The following is a 20,592-nucleotide window of genomic DNA, read 5'->3' on the forward strand; positions in this document are numbered from 1 at the left end:
GCAATCTTGGCTCCCTGCACCCTCCACCTCCTAGATTTAAGCAGTTCTCCTGCCTCAGCCTCCCAAGTAGCTGGTACTATAGGCATGTCCCTCCACACCCAGCTAGTTTGTGTGTGTGTGTGTGTGTGTGTGTGTGTGTGTGTGTGTGTGTTTATTTTTAGAAGAGATGGGGTTTCACCATGTTGGCCAGGCTGATCTTCAACTCCTGATCTCAAGTGATCTGCCTGCCTCGGCCTCCAAAAGTGCTGGGATTATAGGCATGAGGCACAGCACCAGGCCCCCATATCTTGTATTTCTAGATGTGTCCTATATCAGTAGACCTACCTTTGATAATACTTGGAATTTGAGGAGGAGGAGGATTATGTGAAGTGAGGCGCTTGTCTTACGGAAATTCCTAAATGTAGGAATGGCTTCATTTAAGTCATTTTGGAGCCTTATACCAAACTCCATGCTGAGGGCAGGACCCCTAGATGAAACAAACATTGTTGCACTTGCTTTGTTTTCATAGTTGTATGCCCTCAGTTTCTGTAGCTTTCAGTCCAGCCTTTTTCAGATATTGAAATGATTTTCCTTTTGGAGAAAGGAAGGCATGGCCTATCTTTTCTTGATCCTTTTTCAAATCTGCTTATTTTACTATTTTGGGAATAATCTCCTTTGTCCTTCTTTCCTCTCTTAAGTCTCTTAGGTGTGAAGGTTTAGACACCCATCCAAACAAGATTTGGCACAGCAGCTAAAGAGATATATCATGAGAGGTTTTCCTTCTCTCCATATGTATGATAGTAACTTTGTGCTCCTGGGTCTTCTCATGTTAGCATTTAGAAATTGAGACCCTTCAGGGATTCCTAAACCTTGGGACAAAATAACTTGATCATTTACATTTTCGTGAAGTAGTCTTGCTCTAGCATTCATACTGTGCCTCCACAAGACATTTCCGTCACTCTTCATAATTTTAGCCAAAACCTCCTAGTGACCTTTAATTATACTGTAGGACAGCTTGATAAAGCAGTGGGTCAGATGCTCTGAACTACCTTGATTCTTAGAAGGTCATGAAAAAATGTTACTTCTAGTTAATAATTTTCTTAAAACTTTGTTAACTGTGTAATTCTTTTATGAGCCTCTGATGTTTTAGTAAGACATTCCATCAGTGGAAGCAGATTTCTGCTCCCCTTTATTATGTGGCAAGAATGATATTTGGGCCAGATGCTGTGGCATGTGCCTGTATTTGGGAGGCGGGAGGATCACTTGAGCCCAGGAATTCGAGGCCAACCTGGGCAATGAAAAACTTTTTTTTTTTTTTTAAAGAATGACACTTAAGAATTGTGCTTAATTATTGTTGAAGGATTCTTTGCTAGTTCTCAAAAATGCCATAATCCTGTGGTACCTGATTGAGCAAATCAAGCTGTGGTTTTGCTTTTGCTTTCTTGTCTGCAAGATCTAAATGCCTACCCTAAGGCTCCTTCTCTATTTCTGTATGGTTTTGCAGCTGGTCAGGGTTCTTGGCTGTAACAGAGAAAGTGGTCTTGGTTAATTTAAGCCAAAAAGGAATTAATCAAAAGGGTATTAGGTCGCTCAGTATTGAGAAGAAGGCCAGGGTACAGGTTGACCAAGACCTGCAACAGGAATGATCTACTTAGGTCAGTGTTGCTGGCATTGTTTCCCTCAGATTGGTTTTACTGCTGGACTTTCAGCTCCTTCAAGATCCTGTGCCTTTGTGTTATTTCTTCAAGATTCAGGGCCCCTTCTAGAAGTCTCTAACCTCACTTAAATTAGGAGCTGTGCTTTAACTGCTAAGGGGTGGGAGTGGGACTGCACTCACCTATTTGGGTTCTCCCCAAATAAAAAGGGATTTCCGGCAGTCAAAATGACAAGTATTCTGCTATATAAATATTTTAATCTAAGTCCAAAGCTTAAAATTCAGCAAATTGCAATTTTAGAGCCAATAGGACTTCAAGAAATAACGTCCTCACTTTAAAGGTAAAATGACTTCGATAAGATCACACAGGACTTCCATAAGATTACACAGCTAGTTGGTTGCAGAGCCAGGACTAGAACACAAATCTTTAGACTCATCATTACTTCAAATTGTTCTAAACTCTTAATCTTGGATTGCTACTATAAGTTTGAATTTTTGGCTTTTGCAGCAATATATTAATGCATTTTTTTTCCTTGAGACAATTTCATTCTGTCACCCAGGCTGAAGTGCAGTGACACGATCTTGGCTCACTGCAACCTCCACCTGGGTTCAAGAGATTCTTGTGCCTAAGCCTCTTGAGTAGCTAGGATTACAGGCGTGAGCCATTGCGCCTGGCCCAATTTTTTTTTTTTTTTTCCCCAAAGTGTCTTACTCTGTTGCCCAGGCTGGAATACAGTGGCATGATTTTGGCTCACTACAGCCCAGACCTCCCTGGCTCAGGTGATCCTCCCACCTCAGCTTCCTTAGTAGCTGGGACTACAGTTGCATGCCACTATGCCCAGCTAATTTTTGTAATTTTTTTTTTTTTTTGTAGAGGTAGAGTTTTGCATGTTGCCCAGGCTGATGCTGAAGTCCAGGACTCAAGTGATCTGCTCGCCTTAGCCTCCCAAAGTGCTGGGGATTATAGGCATAAACCACCACATCCGGCCTTAATGCAGTCTTTTAATAAACATTTGGATTACTGAGGCCTATTTTCATTTTATTATTATTATTAAATTTGCTAAATTTATTCATTTAATATATGTAATGTTTGCCAGGACATGCTAGCAGCTGGAACTACAAATGTGAAAAAGACTTAACTCTGCACCATTAAGGAATTTATAGTTTAGTAAGGAAAGCAGATATAAACATAGATTAATTATAGTATAATGTCATATGCCCATGTAAAGGAATAAAAAGTGTATATGGTTAACTCTGCCTAGCAGTTACCCTTCAACCTTGTGGTTTTTTGATGCTTGAAGGTAAAAAGGCATTTCAGACAGTGTAGTGGTAATTCAAATCTTCTTCAGTCTTGAATTGCCATAGAGTGTAATAGCCAGCCAGCCAGCAATTTTTGTTTCTTATCTGCTATTTAAAAGTTGCAGGGGGTAGGGTGAGGTGGGGGACATGGAGAAACTGGGTATGGTAGCACAGGCCTGCAGTCCCAGCTACTTGAGAGGCTGAAGTGAAACGATTTCTAAGTTCAGGAGTTTGAGGCCAGTTTTGGCAACATAGCGAGACTTTGTCTCAGAAAAAAAGAGGTTATGGGGAAAATATAAGCCAAATAAAAAAAATTATTATTACAGAATGTTTCAGATATATAAAAAAGGTTTAAAGAATAACATAAGTATTACAAATACAGCTATTTTAAGAAATAAGATGTTAAAATATACTTAGGCTTCTTCTGTACCTTTTTCCAGTTGTATTTTTCTTTTTCTCCAAGATGTCACCGTTATCCCTATTTGTTGTATCTAATTCCTTATTTTATTTATTTATTTTTTTTTGAGACGAAGTCTCACTCTGTCACCCTGCACTTAGGCTGGAATGCAGTGGTATGATCTCGGCTTACTGCAACCTTTGCCTCCCGGGTTCAAGCGGTTCTCCTGCCTCAGCCTCCCGAGTAGCTGACACTTCAGGTATGTGCCACCACGCCCGGCTAATTTTTTGTATTTTTAGTAGAGACGGAGTTTCACCATGTTAGCCAGAATGGTCTTGATCTCCTGATCTCGTGATCCGTCCACTTTGGTCTCCCAAACTGCTGGGATCACAGGCATGAGCCACTGCACCAGGCCTGTTTTTATACATATGTATATTGCACCGAATGATACATAGTACAGTATATGGTATTGTTTTTCCTGTTTTAAAACTTTTTGCAGCCTGTGAACACCTATAATCCCAGCACTTTGGGAGGCCCAGGCTAGTGAGTGGATCATTTGAGCCCAGGAGTTCAATACCAGCCTGGGCAACATGGTTCCACCCCATCTCTACTGAAAATACAAAAATCAAATTAGCTGCGTGTGGTGGCACATGTCTGTAATTCCAGCTACTTGGGAAGCTGAAGTGGGAGAATCACCTGAGCTTGGGATGTCAAGGCTGCAGTGAGCTGTGATTACGCCATTGCACTCCAGCCTGGGCTCAAAACAAACAAAAAAACCACGCAACTTTTTGCAGTCCTGAACAAAATACTAACGAACTGAATTTAGCAACATATGAAATGGATTATATGCCATGAAAAGTAGGATTTATCTAAGGAATGCAAAGTTGGTTCTTCATACAAAAATCAGTTTAATACACCACATTAATAGAATAAAGGACAAAAACTACGTGATCATCTGAATAAACACAAAAGGTATTCAACAAATTCCAGCCTCCTTTTATGATCAAAAAAGAAAATATGGCTGGGAGCGGTGGCTTACGCCTGTAATCCCTGCACTTTGGGAGGCTGAGGTGGGTGGATCACGAGGTCAGGAGATCTAGACCATCCTGGCCAACATGGTGAAATCCTGTCTTTACTAAAAATGCAAAAAAAAATTAGCTGGGCGTGGTGATGCATGCCTGTAATCCCAGCTACTTGGGAGGCTGAGGCAGAATTGCTTGAACCCAGGAGGCAGAGATTGCAGTGAGCCCAAATCATGCCCCTGCACTACAGCCTGAGCAACCGTGGGAAGCTCTGTCTCAAAAAAAAAAAAAAAAGAAAGAAAAGAAAAAAGAAAACAGCAGACTGGGAATAGAAGGAAATTTCCTTCAGCTGATAAAAGGCATCTATAGGCCATGTGTGGTGGCTGATGCCTGTAATCCCAGCACTTTGGGCTGAGGTGGGTGGATCACAAGGTCAGGAGTTCAAGACCAACCTGGCCAATATGGTGAAACCCCATCTGTACTAAAAATACAAAAATTAGCTGGGCATGGTGGCGCGTGTCTGTAGTCTCAGCTACTTGGGAGGCTGAGGCAGAAGAATCACTTGAACCCGGGAGGTGGAGGTTGCAGTGAGACAAGATCACACCACTGTACTCCAGCCTGGGTGACAGAGCGAAAAAAAGGCATCTACAAAAAACATAGCTAACAGTGTAGTTAATGGTGAAAGACTGAATGCTTTTCCCCTAAGATCAGGAACAAGATGAGGATTCTGCTCTCACCTCTTCTGTTCAACATTGTACTGGAGATCACAACCAATAAAATTATGCAAGAGAAGTAAATGAAAGTCATTTAGATTGGAAAGGAAAAAATAAAGCTCTCTATTTGTAGCTGACATGATCTTACATATGGAAAATACTAAGGAATCCACAGAAAACTGTTAGAGCTGACAAATGAGTTCAGCAAGTTTGCGGGATATAAGATCAATCAGTACACAGAAGTCATATTTATTTATTTATTGTTTTTAATTCTTCAGACAAGGAAATAGGTTCTGTGACAGAAGTCATACTTATATACACTAGCAATGAGAACAATCTGAAAATAAAACAATCTTATTTACAGTAGCATCAAAAGGAATAAGTACATAGGAATAAATCAAACAAAAGTGTATGACTAAAAGTGTGACACTACAACAAAACATCACTGGAAGAAGTTTAAAAAGACAAATAAATGGAAAGACATCCTGTGCTCATGGATTAGAACACTTAATATTGCTAAGATGGCAGTACCATGTAAGTGATCTATAAATTCATTGTTGTTCTTATCAAAATCCTAGGCAGTTTTGCAGAAATTGGCAAGCCAATTTTGATACTCATGTGGAAATGAAAGGAACTCAGAATAGCCAAAACAGTCTTGATAAAAGAGAACAAAGTTTGGAGGACTCATGGTGCCCAATTTCAAAGCTTATTATTACAAAGCTACAGTAATGACACTGTGGTACTGGCATAAGGATAGACATCTAGATTGTTAGAATAAAATTGAGTCTAGAAATAAATCCTAAAATTTTTGGTCAATTTTCAACAATGGTGCCAGGATAATTCACTGGGGAAGGAAGCCTTTTCAACAAATGGCACTGGGTCACCTGGAGAAGCACATGCAAAAGAATGAGTTTAGACTCCTACCTCATTACCATACACAAACATTAACTCAAAATAAGGTAGAGATCTAATGTAAGCTAAAATTATAAAAAACTCTTAGAAGAAAATATAGGCAAAAGTTCTTGTGACTTTGGATTGGGCAATGGTTTCTTAGATATAACAGCAAAAACATAAGCAATCAAAGAAAAAATAAACTTCATCAGAATTAAAACTTCTGTGCATCAAAAGATACTATCAAGAATAGGATAAGCACATGAAAAGGTTAGGGAAATATCAATCAAGAACAATGAGATAACATTGCACACCCACTAAGATGGCTGAAGTTGAAAAGATGGACAATAATAAGTGGGGCACGTAGAACCAAGGATATGGAGCATTTGGAATCCTCAAACATTGCTGATGTTAATATAAAATGGTATGATTGTTTGGAAAACAGTTTGGCAGTTGCTTAAAAAGTTAAGTGACCCAGCAAATCTGCTCCTAGGAATCTACCCAAGAGAATTGAGAATGTATCTATATGAAGGTTTATATACAAATGTCTACAGCAGTATTCTTTTTTTTTTTTTTTTTTTTGTGACAGTTTCGCTCTTTTGCCCAAACTGGAGTGAAGCGGCACCATCTCAGCTCGTTGCATCCTCCGCCTCCCGGGCTCAAGCAATTCTCCTTCCTCAGCCTCCCAAGTAGCTAGAATTACAGGCTCCCGCCATCACACCTGGCTAATTTTTGTATTTTTAGTAGAGATGGGGTTTCGCCATGTCGGCCAGGCTGGTTACATATCATATGATGATACGTATCATATGATTCCATTTACTTGAAATGTCCAGAAGTGGAAACTCCATACAGACAGAAAGTAGATTAGTGGCTGCCTAGGGCTGGAGGGAGGCAGGAATGGGAAGTGAGTAATGATGGGTAGAGGTTTCTTTTGGGGGGTGATAAAAATGTTCTGGAATTAGATAGGGGTGATGGTTGTACAACCTTGTGAATACACTAACAAGTACTGATTTATACATTGTAAAAGAATGAATCTTCTGGTATGTGAATTTATCATGTAAAAACAAGGGGGAAAATATATTTACTTATAATAAGACAACCCAATAAGAAATGAACAAAAGATATCAATTGACATTTTAAAACCACAAACCTTCATAGTTAGCATTTGAGGGCTACTTATGTGCCAGATACTAAATACTTAACTTTTATTTTACTTTATTTATTTATTTTAGAGATGGAGTCTCACTCTGTTGCCCAGGGTGGAGAGCAACGGTGCAATCTCGGCTCACTGCAACCTCCGCCTCCTGGGTTCAAGTGATTCTCCTGCCTTAACCTCCCAAGTAGCTGGGATTACAGGCACCCACTGCCATGCCCAGCTAATTTTTGTATTTTTAGTAGAGATGGGATTTCACCATGAGTCCAGGCTGGTATCGAACTCCTGATCTCAGGTGATCTTCCCACCTTGACCTCCTGGGATTACAGGTATGAGTCACTGTGCCCAGCCTTTTATTTTTTAAGAGACAGTCTTACTCTGTGACCAGACTGGAGTACAGTGGCACAATTATCACTCACCACAGCCTCAAACTCCTGGGCTCAAGTGATCTTCCCACCTCAGCCTATAGCTGGGACTACAGGCACATGCCATTACACCTGGCTGATTTTTAAAATTTTTTCTTAGAGCTAAGGCCTCACTGTGTTTCCTGGGCTGGTCTCGAATCTGGCCTCAAGCAATCCTCCTGCCTCAGTCTCCCAAAGTGCTGGGACTACAGACTTGAGCTGCTTTGCCTGTCCATAAATATTAAGCACTTGACACTTCGTTTGTAATCTTTATACCCAGCCTCGAGATAGGTACTATTATTTCCTTTTTATAGATTTAGAAATAGGAACTGGTTAAATAATATTCTAGTTAATGAGCGTTGGACTAAGATTCAAACTCAGGAACTCAATTTTAATTCACTATACTGCGTACTGTTTATATACTACATACTGTGGTTTACGGTATAACCTTCTTGCACAGGCCTCTTATTTTTTTAAGACTCTGTCTCTTAAAAAATAAAAGGTTGGGCGTGGTGGACCCTTCATTTCACAAGGCTGACTAACCACCTCACCATGGCTCTTTTTCTCCTTTCCAGATCCATTAATGAGATGAAGCGGTTGGAAGAAATGTCAAATATGTTTCAGAGCTCTGGGGTCCAGTGCCACACTCCAGAACCAAAAGCCCAAACAGAAGGGAATGAAGATTTGGAGGACAAAGAGCAACCTTGGGAAATGGTGATGGATAAGAAACACTTTAAGCTGTGGCGGCGCCCAATTACAGGCACCCACCTCTACCAGTACCGAGGTGAGCACAGGTCTTTTTTGTTCCATAGTTGCTCACGTGCACGGGATTTTTGTTCCTCATACTTCTCTAAACTGTTCTGGTTGTTTCTCAGAAAATTTGGCATGGTTTTTTGTTGTTTTTCTTCTCCCAGATGACAAATGTTTCAGTGTCATCTTTGCTATAGATCATCTTTCTCTTTCTTTGTTGCTCTAATATGACTTCTACTTTCTGAACCTGACTTTAAGATCTCTTATTACTTCAGAACTAAAACATTGCTAAGTGATAGAAACAAGGTGAGTGACCGGAGTATGGCAAGCATCCCTTATTCTTTCTTGTCATTCTAGTTTTTGGAACCTATACAGATGTGACACCTCGGCAGTTCTTCAATGTTCAGGTGAGTTAATTTTTCTCTCCAGATTTGGAGCTGCCTTGAATATCAATTGCTACTGTCTACATGAATAATTTCTCTGACTCAGATGACACTGGCTTCAATACATCCATCTATCTACCTGTCATCTCACATTGCATAGCATTTAGGTAAACATTTGACTTAGAATTTCTTTATCTGTCCCATGGTGGTGAGATCCATTTTACCCTCCCACAGGACTCTTGGGAAGATCAGATAGAGGAATGGATATGAATACTTTAATGTATTTTGTGAGGCTTTCTTGTTTTTTTTCCAAAACAACTTGAGAATAAGTTACATACGTCATAGCCCTTTATTCCTAAATTCTTCCAGTGTGTATTTCTTAAAACTAACCATATTTTCTTAACTAACCATGATACCATTATTGAAATCAGTAAGTAACACTGATGCAGCACTTTCATGTAGTCTTCTGTTTGTATTCCGGTTTTATGATTTGACTCAGTAATGTTCTTTATAGCATTTTCCCTTTAGTACAGACATAGTCAGGATTATATTTAGTTGTTGCATCTCTTTAACCTCAAATCCAGAACATTTCCATAGTGAAAGCCCTCCCTGAGACCAGGTCCTACTGTGTCACCCAGGCTGGAGTGCAGTGGTGTCATAATGGCTCACTGTAGCCTCTGCTTCCTGGACTCAGTGATCCTCCCACCTCAGCTTCCAGGCTTAGAGGCATGCGCCACCACACTTGGCTAATTAAAATTTTTTTCCCTTAGAGACAGTGTCTCCCTATGCCTCCTAGGCTGGTCTTGAACTCCTGGGCTCAAGTGATCCTCCTGCCTTGGCCTCCCAAAGTGCTGGGATTACAGATGTGAGCTACTATGTTGGCCAAGCATTTATTTCATGAAGATGAAGAGTATCTGTTCAAAGACTGCTTTCCTCCTTGTGGTGGAAGATGTTTAAAAAAATGAAACAGGGAGGTGGGATCACCCAGAGTTCTAGAAGAAAAATTTTTTCTTTCTGGATTTTTCATTTGTTTTGCCAGACTTCAATAACTAGTTCGTTATTGCTAATATGCGATATTGCTCTAATCACTCTAATATGCTCTAATCACTCTAATATCACTCAAATATGCAAATGCACTTTCCCCTGAGGCACTAGATTTTGTTGATTTGTAGTGAATTTTTATTGTTTTTATGTATATGGTATATCTGTCTTAATTTGAAATTCTTCAGTTACTAGTGATGCCAGAAATTTAAAAAAATATGCCACTTGCATTTTTGTGCGTGACATGTCTACTTAATACTTTTGGACTTTCATTGTTTAAAACCTTTTAGAATTGTCTTATCCTTACATATTCATATGACTATATATTGTTTTTTCCCAGATGTGTCTATTAAAATATATTCTGTTACACTTTTCCTTGGTTTGTCTTTTTAAGATGCACATTCAGCGTAATGACATTAGCCTGTACAAAGTGATGTTGAAAGAATCATCTGTAGTAAACAGTCACATCTCTCACATTTCAGCACTGTCTGTTAGGTCAGTTTACTATCTCCTTGTAATAAGGTTCTTGGGTCAGAGACCAGAGCATCCGGAAAGTCTTCTGCATTTTTGTTTGTGGGTCTTCATGGTCTTTTCTCTTTCTGCAGCTAGACACAGAGTATAGAAAAAAGTGGGATGCCCTGGTGATCAAGCTGGAGGTGATTGAGAGGGATGTGGTTAGTGGTTCTGAGGTTCTTCACTGGGTAACCCATTTTCCTGTGAGTATTTTTACTTCTGTTTTTGTCTCTCTCCAAGTTTGTGTGATACAGACCACTAATCCTGTCCCTCCATTTCTTTAGTATCCAATGTACTCGCGGGATTATGTTTATGTTCGGCGGTATAGTGTGGATCAGGAAAACAACATGATGGTGTTGGTGTCGCGGTATGTATGGCTGCCTGTGGCTCTTGCTTAGTTCTTTAGCTGCGCTCTTCATTCCTGCGTACCTGAGTTTGCATATTCTTAGTGCCCTGGTGAGTCTCCCACAGGCTTCTCTGCAGCCAGTGCCCTATCCATCCAGCTAGAAGATGAGGGGGCTCTGACCGTCTAGGAAGAATGGAGACATACAAGCTTTTAGTTAAAGTGTTTTTTTGAGTTCTTTAACGTTGGTAGTTAAAAGAAGTGCTGTTATTTTTGACCCACAGCATAGTGAGCCATAAATTACCAAAGGAACTCACTTCATTTTTAATTAATTAATTAATTAATTTTTTGTAGAGGCAGGGTTCCACAGTGTTGTCCAGGCTGTTCTTGGACTCCTGGCCTTAAGTTATCTTCCTGCCTTGGCCTCCCAGTGCTGGGATTGCAGGCATGAGCTACCACGTCTGGCCTTCATGTCATTTTTTTTTTTTTTTTTGAGATGGAGTTTCACTCTTGTTGCCCTGGCTGGAGTGCAATGGTGTGATCTAAGCTCACCGCATCCTCTGCCTCCCGGGTTCAAGCGATTCTCCTGCCTCAGCCTCCCGAGTAGCTGGGATTCCAGGCATGTGCCACCATGCCCAGCTAATTTTGTATTTTTAGTAGAGACGGGGTTTCTCTATGTTGGTCAGGCTGGTCTTGAACTCCTGACCTCAGGATCACCTCAGGTGATCCACCTGCCTTGGCCCCCCAAAGTGCTGGGATTACAGGCATGAGCCACTGTGCCCAGCCCCTTCACTTGATTTTTAGAACTTAGTTTGTATTTATTCATCTTAGTGACTCCTCTGTTGGCGTGTATTTTAAAAAATCAGAGCCAGCCTTTTAGGCCTTCCCCTTAACTTAGCTCCCCTGTTGTTTTATATATAGACATTACTAAGAGTTTGCTTCTCCTTTCCTCCTTACCAGTGCTGTGGAGCATCCGAGTGTGCCAGAGTCTCCAGAATTTGTCAGGGTCAGATCATATGAATCCCAAATGGTTATCCGTCCACACAGGTCATTTGATGAGGTGAGTTTTACCTCATCTGAGAGATGATATCCCAAGGCTATGGAATTTTCTCAAGGGATGTCTTTTATCTGAACTAGGGAGGAGGGGGTATGACCCAGGAACAGTTCTCCGGAGAGGCTGATGCTGCTGGTCTGGGAACCATATTTTGGGAACTCCGGTGTACGTGATGTACCTGGAAGATCCCCAAGGACAAGGTAGTGGCAATCCATTGGTTCCCTTTTGTTTGAGAGACAGTTATAAGAAAGAATCATAGCCACTGATGTGTTAGCCTGTATCAGCATCATTCTTTAGGAACTACAGTGAGTGCTTTCTGTCAGCATTTCACCACAGTGGGTAGAGCACTGGAAACCTTTCTGGATTTCTGCTTCCTTGTTGGAGAAATGGGAGGGTTGGAGTCATGCTCTCTGCCTTCTTTAAAATTCTATGACCTTTCTTTGAAAAGAATATTTATTTCAGCTTAGTGGGGTGTTTTGTTTTTTTTTTCAGTCTTGTAAAACTAAGTCTCCATTGAGAGTATACATATTGATGCCAGTGGCTGCTGGTTTTAGTTCTATTTCACCTTATAATAGCTTTGTTTCTCCCTGTTGCTTCTGTTTGATTTAGAGCTATATGGACAGTGTTCTTTAGTGTAGTTTTCTTATTCTCATCAAGTTTTATTTACACCACCTGAAGTAAGACTTGAGCCAGTGGTTCACTTCAGCCAATGTAGTATGTTTTGTTTTTTTTTTTAACTGGGGGATCTCTGTGTTTACTTCTGTGCTATTTTTATAGCAGTACTTTTTAGGCCACAGATTGCTACCTATTAGTAGAAAACAAAACTAATTTGGGGGATTATGGTTAGCTTTTTAAAAAAAAAAAAAGGAAAGAAAAGGAATAAATAGAGCAGAATAGAAACTACCTGAGTGTAAGAGTATTTCATGAAACTTTGGTTACATAAATACATTTAAGTGTGTGTATGAGAGTGAGAGAGAACTAGGTTGCAATATGAAAAGGATCATTTACAATGGATTGTGGTTAAAATGTTTGAAAGCCCTAGCTTTAGAGGATAGAGGGAGATAAGGCTGTGGCTAGTTACCTTTAGGAAGGGGAGGTCAGGCTGGGAATGGTGTAGGAGGGAGACTTTTGCCTCACATCCTTTATGTTGCTTTTAAATTCTGAACCATGTCCATATGTTGCCTATTTGAAAAAAAAGTGACTTGAGTTCTAGGATTGCTGCCTTAAGAAACCATGACCATGAAACAGCGAAGGGCATAGTTTAGCACTTAGCAGAGTGGGTTTCATCTGGTAAATATTTTTTTTAGCTGTGTTGGGAGAATAAGATTTATCAGTGTAATTTTTTTTGTTGTTGGGGGGGACTGAGTCTTACTCTGTCGCTCAGGCTGGAGTGCAGTGGCATGATCTCAGCCCATCGAAACCTCCACCTCCCAGGTTTAAGCAATTCTCTGCCTCTGCCTCCTGAGTAGCAAGGATTACAGGTATCTGCCATGCCTGGCTAATTTTTTTTTGTATTTTTAGTAGAGATGGGGTTTCACCATCTTGGCCAGGCTGGTCTTGAACTCCTGACCTAGTGATCCACCTGCCTCGGCCTTCCAAAGTGCTGGGATTACAGGCGTGAGCCACCGTGCCAGCCTATAAATCTAATTTTAAAAAATTATTTTTGTGGCAAACTCTTATGAAAAAGGTAGGACTTGATTTGGTCCTTGTAAAAAAAAAAAAAAAGAAAAAAGACTGGATAGGAAAGCAGGACACTGGGGTTAGAAGACATGATTCAAGCAAAGACAAACAGAGGAATGAGCCATGTATGCACCCAGAGACTCGCATGCTAAGGAAGGTGGAGGTTAGGGAGAAGTAATAAGTTGCATTGACTGTGTGTAGAGGGTACTCGAAAACAATGCAGATGAGTTTGGACTTGCCAAATGGGAAGTAGATCTTTGAGCCAAGGTAGGGGGTTTTTATCATGGAAAATTTGAAATATATACAAAAGATACAGAAGTAGAAGAGTTTAATGAACTCTATGTATCTGTCCCCAGCTGTAGTTATCAACTCACTGTTTTGGGAAAGACCAAAATTGTTTTATCCATAGCCTTTCTCATTTCCTTTCCCACTCCCCTGATTATTTTGAAGCAAATTCTAGCTTTACTATAGGAGAACCCATTTCTTCTATTATATATTTCAGTATTTGTTTCAAATAAGGATTTTGGTTTTTTTTGGAAATAGGGTCTTACACTGTTACCCAGGCTAGTGTGTAGGGGCGCAATCACAACTCACTGCAGCCTCGACTTCCTGGGCTAATGTGATCCTACTGGCTCAGCCTCCCGAGTAGCTGGGACTATAGGTGTGTGCCACCATACTCAGCTAATTTTTTGTATTTTTTGTACAGATGGGGTCTTACCATGCTGCCCAGGCTGATTTTGAACTCCTGGGCCCAGGCAGTCCTCCCACCTCAGCCTCCCAAAGTGCTAGGATTACAGGTGTGAGCCACCATGCCCAGCCCAAATAAGAAATTTTTAAAACAGCTCTGGGCTGGGCAACATGGAGAGACTCTGTCTCTACAAAAAATAAAAATAAAAACTAGCTGGGCATGGTGACAGGTGCCTGTAGTCCCAGATATTTGGGAAGCTGAGGTTGGGAGAATCACTTGATCCCAGGAGGTCAAGGCTGCAGTAAGCCATGTTTGTGCCACTGCATGCCAGCCTGGGCAACAGTGTGAGACCCTTCTCAAAAAAAAAAAAAAAAGGCGCAGGCGCAGTGGCTCACGCCTGTAATCCCAACACTTTGGGAGGCCAAGACGGGCAGATCACTTGAAGTCAGGATTTTGAGACCAGCCTGGCCAACATGGTGAAACCCCATCTCTACTAAAAATACAAAAATTATCCAGGCATGGTGGCATGTGCCTGTAATCCCAGCTACTTGGAAGGCCGAGGCAGGAGAATGGCTTGAACCCAGGAGGCAGAGGTTGCAATGTGCCAACATCGTTCCACTGCACCCCAGTGTAGGTGACAGAGCGAGACTCATCTCAAGAAAAAAAGAGAAACTCACAGACTTAAACGTACTTAGTTTTTAAATTTGTTGTCCTTACTGATGCTCAAATTGATCCTAGTTTTAGCCATTGGGAACCTTGTTGGCTTAGGGCCCTTTGACATGAACCTAGAAGCTATCTTGCTTTCTGGTGTTACAAGATGTTGTAGGTTCATCTTGTATATTTTTAGTTTTAAACCTGGAAATTAGCATTTCTTCAGGGAGTTCTAGTTCCTTTTATTGGAAAATGGTATTTAAATACCAGAATTTGGCTGCTAATGGTACTCATAGCTACAAGGTTTATCGTTTGTAGGCCTTTTCAGAAAATAGAACCAAGTAGTACATTTTTCTTGTATGTTTATTTTTAAGATAAAACAAATCTTAAGTATATACTAATACTTTTCATTCAAATTTAGGATTACGGAGTTTTTGTTTCTATCTTGTATCTTATATTTCCCTGTACTGTAGAACTAAATTCCCAGGAACCCTAACACAACTAACTACTCATTTGTTGAAATACACAGCCTCAGAATAACAATATAATGTGATCACCAGTAATATGAAGAATAAAAATTTGTGTGTCTTTTTGTCTTCAGGATATGCATACTGTGTACGAAATATAGATTTTTTTTTTTTTAGACAGAGTCTCGCTCTGTTGCCCAGGCTGGAGTGCAGTAGTACGATCTTGGCTCACTGCAACCTCCACCTCCCAGGTTCAAGCAATTCTCTTGCCTCAGCCTCCCAAGTAGCTGGGAATACAGATGCGTGCCACCATGCCTGGCTAATTTTTGTATTTTTAGTAGAGACGGGATTTCACCATGTTAGCCAAGCTTGTCTGGAACTCCTGACCTCAGTGATCTGCCTGCCTTGGCCTCCCAAAGTGCTGGGATTACAGGCGTGAGCCACCGTACCCAGCCACCACCCAAAGCTTTTTTTGTGAGATGGAGTCTATTGCTCAGACTCTAGTGCAGTGGCTTGATCTTGGCTCACTGCAACCTCTGCCTCCCGGTTCAAGCAGTTCTCATGCCTTAACCTCCAGAGTAGCTGGAACTATAGGTGTGTGCCACCACGGCTGGCTAATTTTTATATTTGGTAGAGATGGAGTTTTGTCATGTTGGCCAGGCTTGTCTTAAACTCCTGACCTCAAGTAATCCACCTGCCTCAGCCTCCTAAAGTACTGGGATTACAGACGGGAGCCACCATGCCCACTTCACACCTAAAGTTTTTATTGGGAGCTGGTTACTTAGTGCCATCTGCTTAGCACATACCAGAATTCAAGACCCCCAAAAGCAAAGCCTGTGTTCAGGATAAATCACATTGTTTGCATAGCCTAGGTACAGGGAGCCAGCCTTATCAGCTAACTGTTGACTGGGAGCATTCTGGGAGCCAAGTTGGCCAAGGGTCAACATTGTAAGCAGGCCTTTCTATAGATAGTAGTGTCTCAGGCCTTTGGTGTTAACTCTTTTCTGCACAAGGTAAAAAAAAGAAATGACACTCCCTGCTCCAGAATCAGATTATAGTTATTCTATGATATTGGATATGGAGGTTGTGGTGAGTGATTCAGGGATCTTCATTTTTGTTGTTTTTCTTTTCCAGAATGGCTTTGACTACTTACTGACATACAGTGACAATCCCCAAACAGTGTTTCCCCGCTACTGTGTTAGTTGGATGGTTTCCAGTGGTAAGTAAGGGCAAGTATACAGGGCCTGTGTTAAGCATTTTAGTTTCTCTATCTTCTTAACAGCAGCAAGATTAGTACTTGTCTCACTGGAGTCCTATTGGGGAAATTAAACGTCTCTTCTGGTTCTTTTTTTTTTTTTTTTTTTTTTTTTGAGATGGAGTCTCACTCTCTTGCCTAGGTTTGAGTGGAAATGGTGTGATCTCAGGTCACTGCAACCTCTGCTTCCCAGGTTCAAGCGATTCTCCTGCCGCAGGCTCTTGAGTAGCTGGGATTATAGGCACCCACCACCATGCCTGGCTAATTTTTGTATTTTTAGTAGAGACGAGGTTTCACCATGTTGGCCATGCTTGTCTTGAGCTCCTGAACTCAAGTGATCCACCTGCCTCAACCTCCCAAAGTGCTGGGATTATAGGCATGAGCCACCGTGCCCAACCCTTTTCTGGTTCATTCTTGAATTACTATGATGATACCAAAGACTCCAGGTGGAGATTGAAGGGATGAGAATTACAGAGTCCCAGAAAGGAACTTGTACCCAGAGGAGAGCTTTAAAAACATTTGCTTCAATGCCTTAAATATGAACTGTGTAGATTAACATATTTAAATTTTCTTCTTCAATAGTTGAAGGCCATAAGATGGAAAATATGGCGATCATAGGGCAGTCACCTGGGGAAAGGAGCACTTGTCTTAACAAAGGATATACATCATGGCTATAACTGCAGCTTTCCCTTCCACCTTCTTGTCTGAGAAAGCATACTTGTGATTTTCTTTTTTGTGGTTCTCTATAGGCAGCTTCTTACATGCTTCAGGGGAGAACAGAGAGATTAGGTGTTTCTGTTTGACATTTGTCTAAATAAAATTGGCAGGTATTTTAGCCGTGCCACTGATAAGTGATATTTAGATTAAAAGATCCTTTTGGGACTTAAGTGTCCTGATTAGTACCTCCTTTCAAAGAAGGAACAAAGATCATGGGTTGTTTTTACAATGCATGCTTTGGGAACACATTCTGGGAGGCAGCTGTTATTCACAGGCTATCAGTCAGGCTATGATCTTTATAAGGAAGAGCTAGTTCCCTACCATCAAAGAAATGGGGTCTTCTAATTTTGAGCCTACTGTTGGTTTATATGTCAGCTTAACCTGATTCCTGTCTCCTGACAGGCATGCCAGATTTCCTGGAGAAGCTGCACATGGCCACTCTGAAAGCCAAGAATATGGAGATTAAAGTAAAGGACTACATCTCGGCTAAGCCTCTGGAAATGAGTAGTGAAGCCAAGGCCACCAGCCAGTCCTCTGAGCGAAAGAACGAGGGCAGTTGTGGCCCTGCTCGGATTGAGTATGCCTGACAGGCTTTGGGATAAGAAGGGACAGGCGTTCTGGCCCTGTCTCAGTCATTTATCACTGCTACAGAACGGGGACATGCCACATGTATTAGAAGGCATCTGCTCTAACTTCCAGTGTAAGAAGATAATTCAGTAACTGATGTCCCATTTTATTCAGAGCCCTGTGCTCTTACCAGAAGAGAAGAAGGCTACATTTGTGGGAGTGTTGTCATATTCTCAGGCCAACTATTTTGAAATTCGGTATCTCACTGAGCGAATCTGGAACAAACCTCTCACCTCAGGCCAGAAGGGGATGACCTCCATTTGCTTCTCTGAGTAGTTTCCTCTGTTGACATTCCAAATCCCATCAGTTGTGCAGCACTTTGGATTTCCTTCAGTTCTACAGGTCCACCTGAAAAGTGTAGTTGGCCGGTAAAGTCTCTCAGATGAGGGGCTACTGGGAGTACTCTTGGTAACAATCTTGATGTCAATGGGTGTGAATGATACTTGGCTGTGTTAAGTGCCTTGTCTGCACCTTGCTTTTATCTCTAGGGACATGAAGTTGTTATGAATTTTTTTTTAAGTAGAGTTGAAGTCTCCTTATGTTTCCCAGGCTGGTCTTGAACTCCTGCCTTGGACTCCCAAAGTGCTGGAATTATAGGTGTCAGCCACCATGCCTGGCCAGTGACATGAAATTTGTACCAAGAAATTTCCCTCCTTGCTGGCACAATACCACCCATTGATTCACCTTATCCAAAGCAGTTTCCTTTGAATCAGCCAGTTCTTCTATATTCATTGGATCATTTCCTCCTTCCTAACCATCCCTATTTACCAAGAGCACTGGGAGACTAATCATTTTAGATAGTAGCTTTTTGATGCTCAAAACATCGCCTTTAAACTTAGTTTAAAATTTTTTTTTTTTTTTTTTTTTTGATGGAGTTTCGCTCTTGTTACCCAGGCTGGAGTGCAATGGCGCTATCTCGGCTCACCACAACCTCCGCCTCCCGGGTTCAGGCAATTCTCCTGCCTCAGCCTCCTGAGTCGCTGGGATTACAGGCATGCGCCACCATGCCCAGCTAATTTTTTGTATTTTTAGTAGAGACGGGGTTTCACCATGTTGACCAGGATGGTCTCGATCTCTTGACCTCGTGATCCACCCGCCTCGGCCTCCCAAAGTGCTGGGATTACAGGCTTGAGCCACCGCGCCCGGCCCCAAAAATTTTTAATTTTATGTCAAAATAAAGGAGTTGAGGAGTTGAGTGGGATTCTACCTTAGTCCCATTGTATAGAAAGGGTCACCATTTTGATGCAGACATTATTTTTCATTTCAGGTTTGACTTGTTCTTTTCAGAATGCTAAAGGTGGAGGAATGGGGGCTGGGCCAGTCCCTTGGAGCTCTCAGATCTGTAGACAAGCTGTGTGAATGCATAGATGTAATCTTGCTGCAAATACTAATATAGCGGCGATGTGGTTTATGTTACCGTCATGTTCCTCTAAAAAGTTTTTCTGACTCTTTTCAGAGCCAGAATAGGATAGATTTCACAATCAGATGCTGTCCGTTAGGCCCAGCTGGTTTTGCTTATGGTCATGCCACAGTTTGTTAGGAGAATAAGCAAGGATCAAGTTTTAAATCCTCCTCCCTCCCTCTCTTCTGGAGTCTTGATGGCCAGAGGTTTTTGTTTGTTTGTTTGTTTGTTTTTTTTGGTCTGCTTGCTACTGTTTTGTGGTGTTGAAAAGTGATTTAGCCGGGCACAGTGGTGTGTGCCTGTAGTCCCAGCTACTTGGGAGGCTGAGGTGGGAGGATTGCTTGAGCCCAGGAGTTCTGGGCTGTAGTGCGCTATGCCAATCGGGTGTCTGCACTAAGTTCGGCATCAATATGGTGACCTCCTGGGAGCAGGGGACCACCAGGTTTCCTAAGGAGGGGTGAACCGGCCCAGGCCGGAAATGGAGCAGGTCAAAACTCACGTGCTGATCAGTAGTGGGATCGCGCCTGTGATCCACTGCACTCCAGCCTGGGGGACATAGCGAGACCCCCATCTCTTAAATAAAGAAAAGTGATTTAAACTTGAGACTAACTTAAACCCTTCCTTGACCTTATTGTTGCCTGTTCATTTTTGTGCCAAGGAAGTAGCTGCCCCAGTGTATGTCTTGCCTTCTCAGAGTCATTGTTGGAAGAGCAGAGAGATGCATTGAGCAGTCCCAGCGGCGTTTCATTCATTGCTTCTCTCTTCTCCCCAGGACCTGACAGAAGCCAGGGAAGAGTCCCTGGGTTATGTCCAAACTTAGCACCTGTGATTGTTGGGGTGTGGATGGATGTGTGCATGAGACAGAGAGAGAGTATGTGTGTGTGTGTGCATGCATGTGCTCACACACGCACAGGTACAAAAGAGTTATGGTTGCTCCATGTTCTGACGGAAATTTGATTCTGCACTTGAGGTCTGCCTGTACAGTTACTCATGTCATTGTAATGATTTCACTCCTAACTGTGACATTTTTATCAAATGTGTGAATAAATACATCAAGATTGATACAAAAAAACTTTGTCTTTGGAAAAACGGTGGTGGAAAAATCTTGCATATTGGGCTTATCATTTCTTTCTTATCACAAAGTTGAAAAGCATTTTTACTCAGAGTTGGGAGGTGGAAGTGGCAGGCCTTGTTCATTCTTGGTAGATAGTGGCCGCCACACAGCTTGCCTAGACTATGAGCCCTTTCCAGATGACCTGCTTGGGAACTGAAAATAAACTACCAATATTCACTTCCCTAGCTTGACATACTGATATCCTCTGCCTTTAAAGAAGATGACTTTGGAGGGAGCAGTGCTAGAGCTTAGCATTCGGTAGAAATCAGGAGGGATGTAAGCGGGCCTATGGTCTAGGGTTGAGGAGAGGGCCAAGTCAGCGCCCTTGGTGGAGGGGCGGTTCTGCTAGCATGCTCTGAGTATAATGAATTAAGTGTAATTTTGCCTAGGGGAAG

At 41.7% G+C, this 20,592-nt stretch overlaps 1 protein-coding gene across 1 annotated transcript in view; it reads left to right on the top strand.

The window, feature by feature from the left end:
* The window catches only part of STARD7 (StAR related lipid transfer domain containing 7), a 23,420-nt gene extending 4,975 nt beyond the window's left edge, over positions 1 to 18,445 (top strand). The window contains exons 2-8 of the mRNA XM_017524135.2: positions 8,088 to 8,296; positions 8,620 to 8,669; positions 10,292 to 10,402; positions 10,484 to 10,566; positions 11,503 to 11,602; positions 16,217 to 16,301; positions 17,457 to 18,445. Coding sequence (XP_017379624.1) covers positions 8,088 to 8,296; positions 8,620 to 8,669; positions 10,292 to 10,402; positions 10,484 to 10,566; positions 11,503 to 11,602; positions 16,217 to 16,301; positions 17,457 to 17,641 — 823 coding nt within the window. The 3' untranslated portion in view covers positions 17,642 to 18,445. The remainder of the gene's footprint in view (positions 1 to 8,087; positions 8,297 to 8,619; positions 8,670 to 10,291; positions 10,403 to 10,483; positions 10,567 to 11,502; positions 11,603 to 16,216; positions 16,302 to 17,456) is intronic.
* The last annotated feature ends 2,147 nt before the right edge of the window (positions 18,446 to 20,592 follow it).

This window comes from Cebus imitator, unplaced genomic scaffold (genome assembly GCF_001604975.1).
Source record: "Cebus imitator isolate Cc_AM_T3 unplaced genomic scaffold, Cebus_imitator-1.0 Scaffold31, whole genome shotgun sequence".
NCBI classification, from domain to species: domain Eukaryota; kingdom Metazoa; phylum Chordata; class Mammalia; order Primates; family Cebidae; genus Cebus; species Cebus imitator.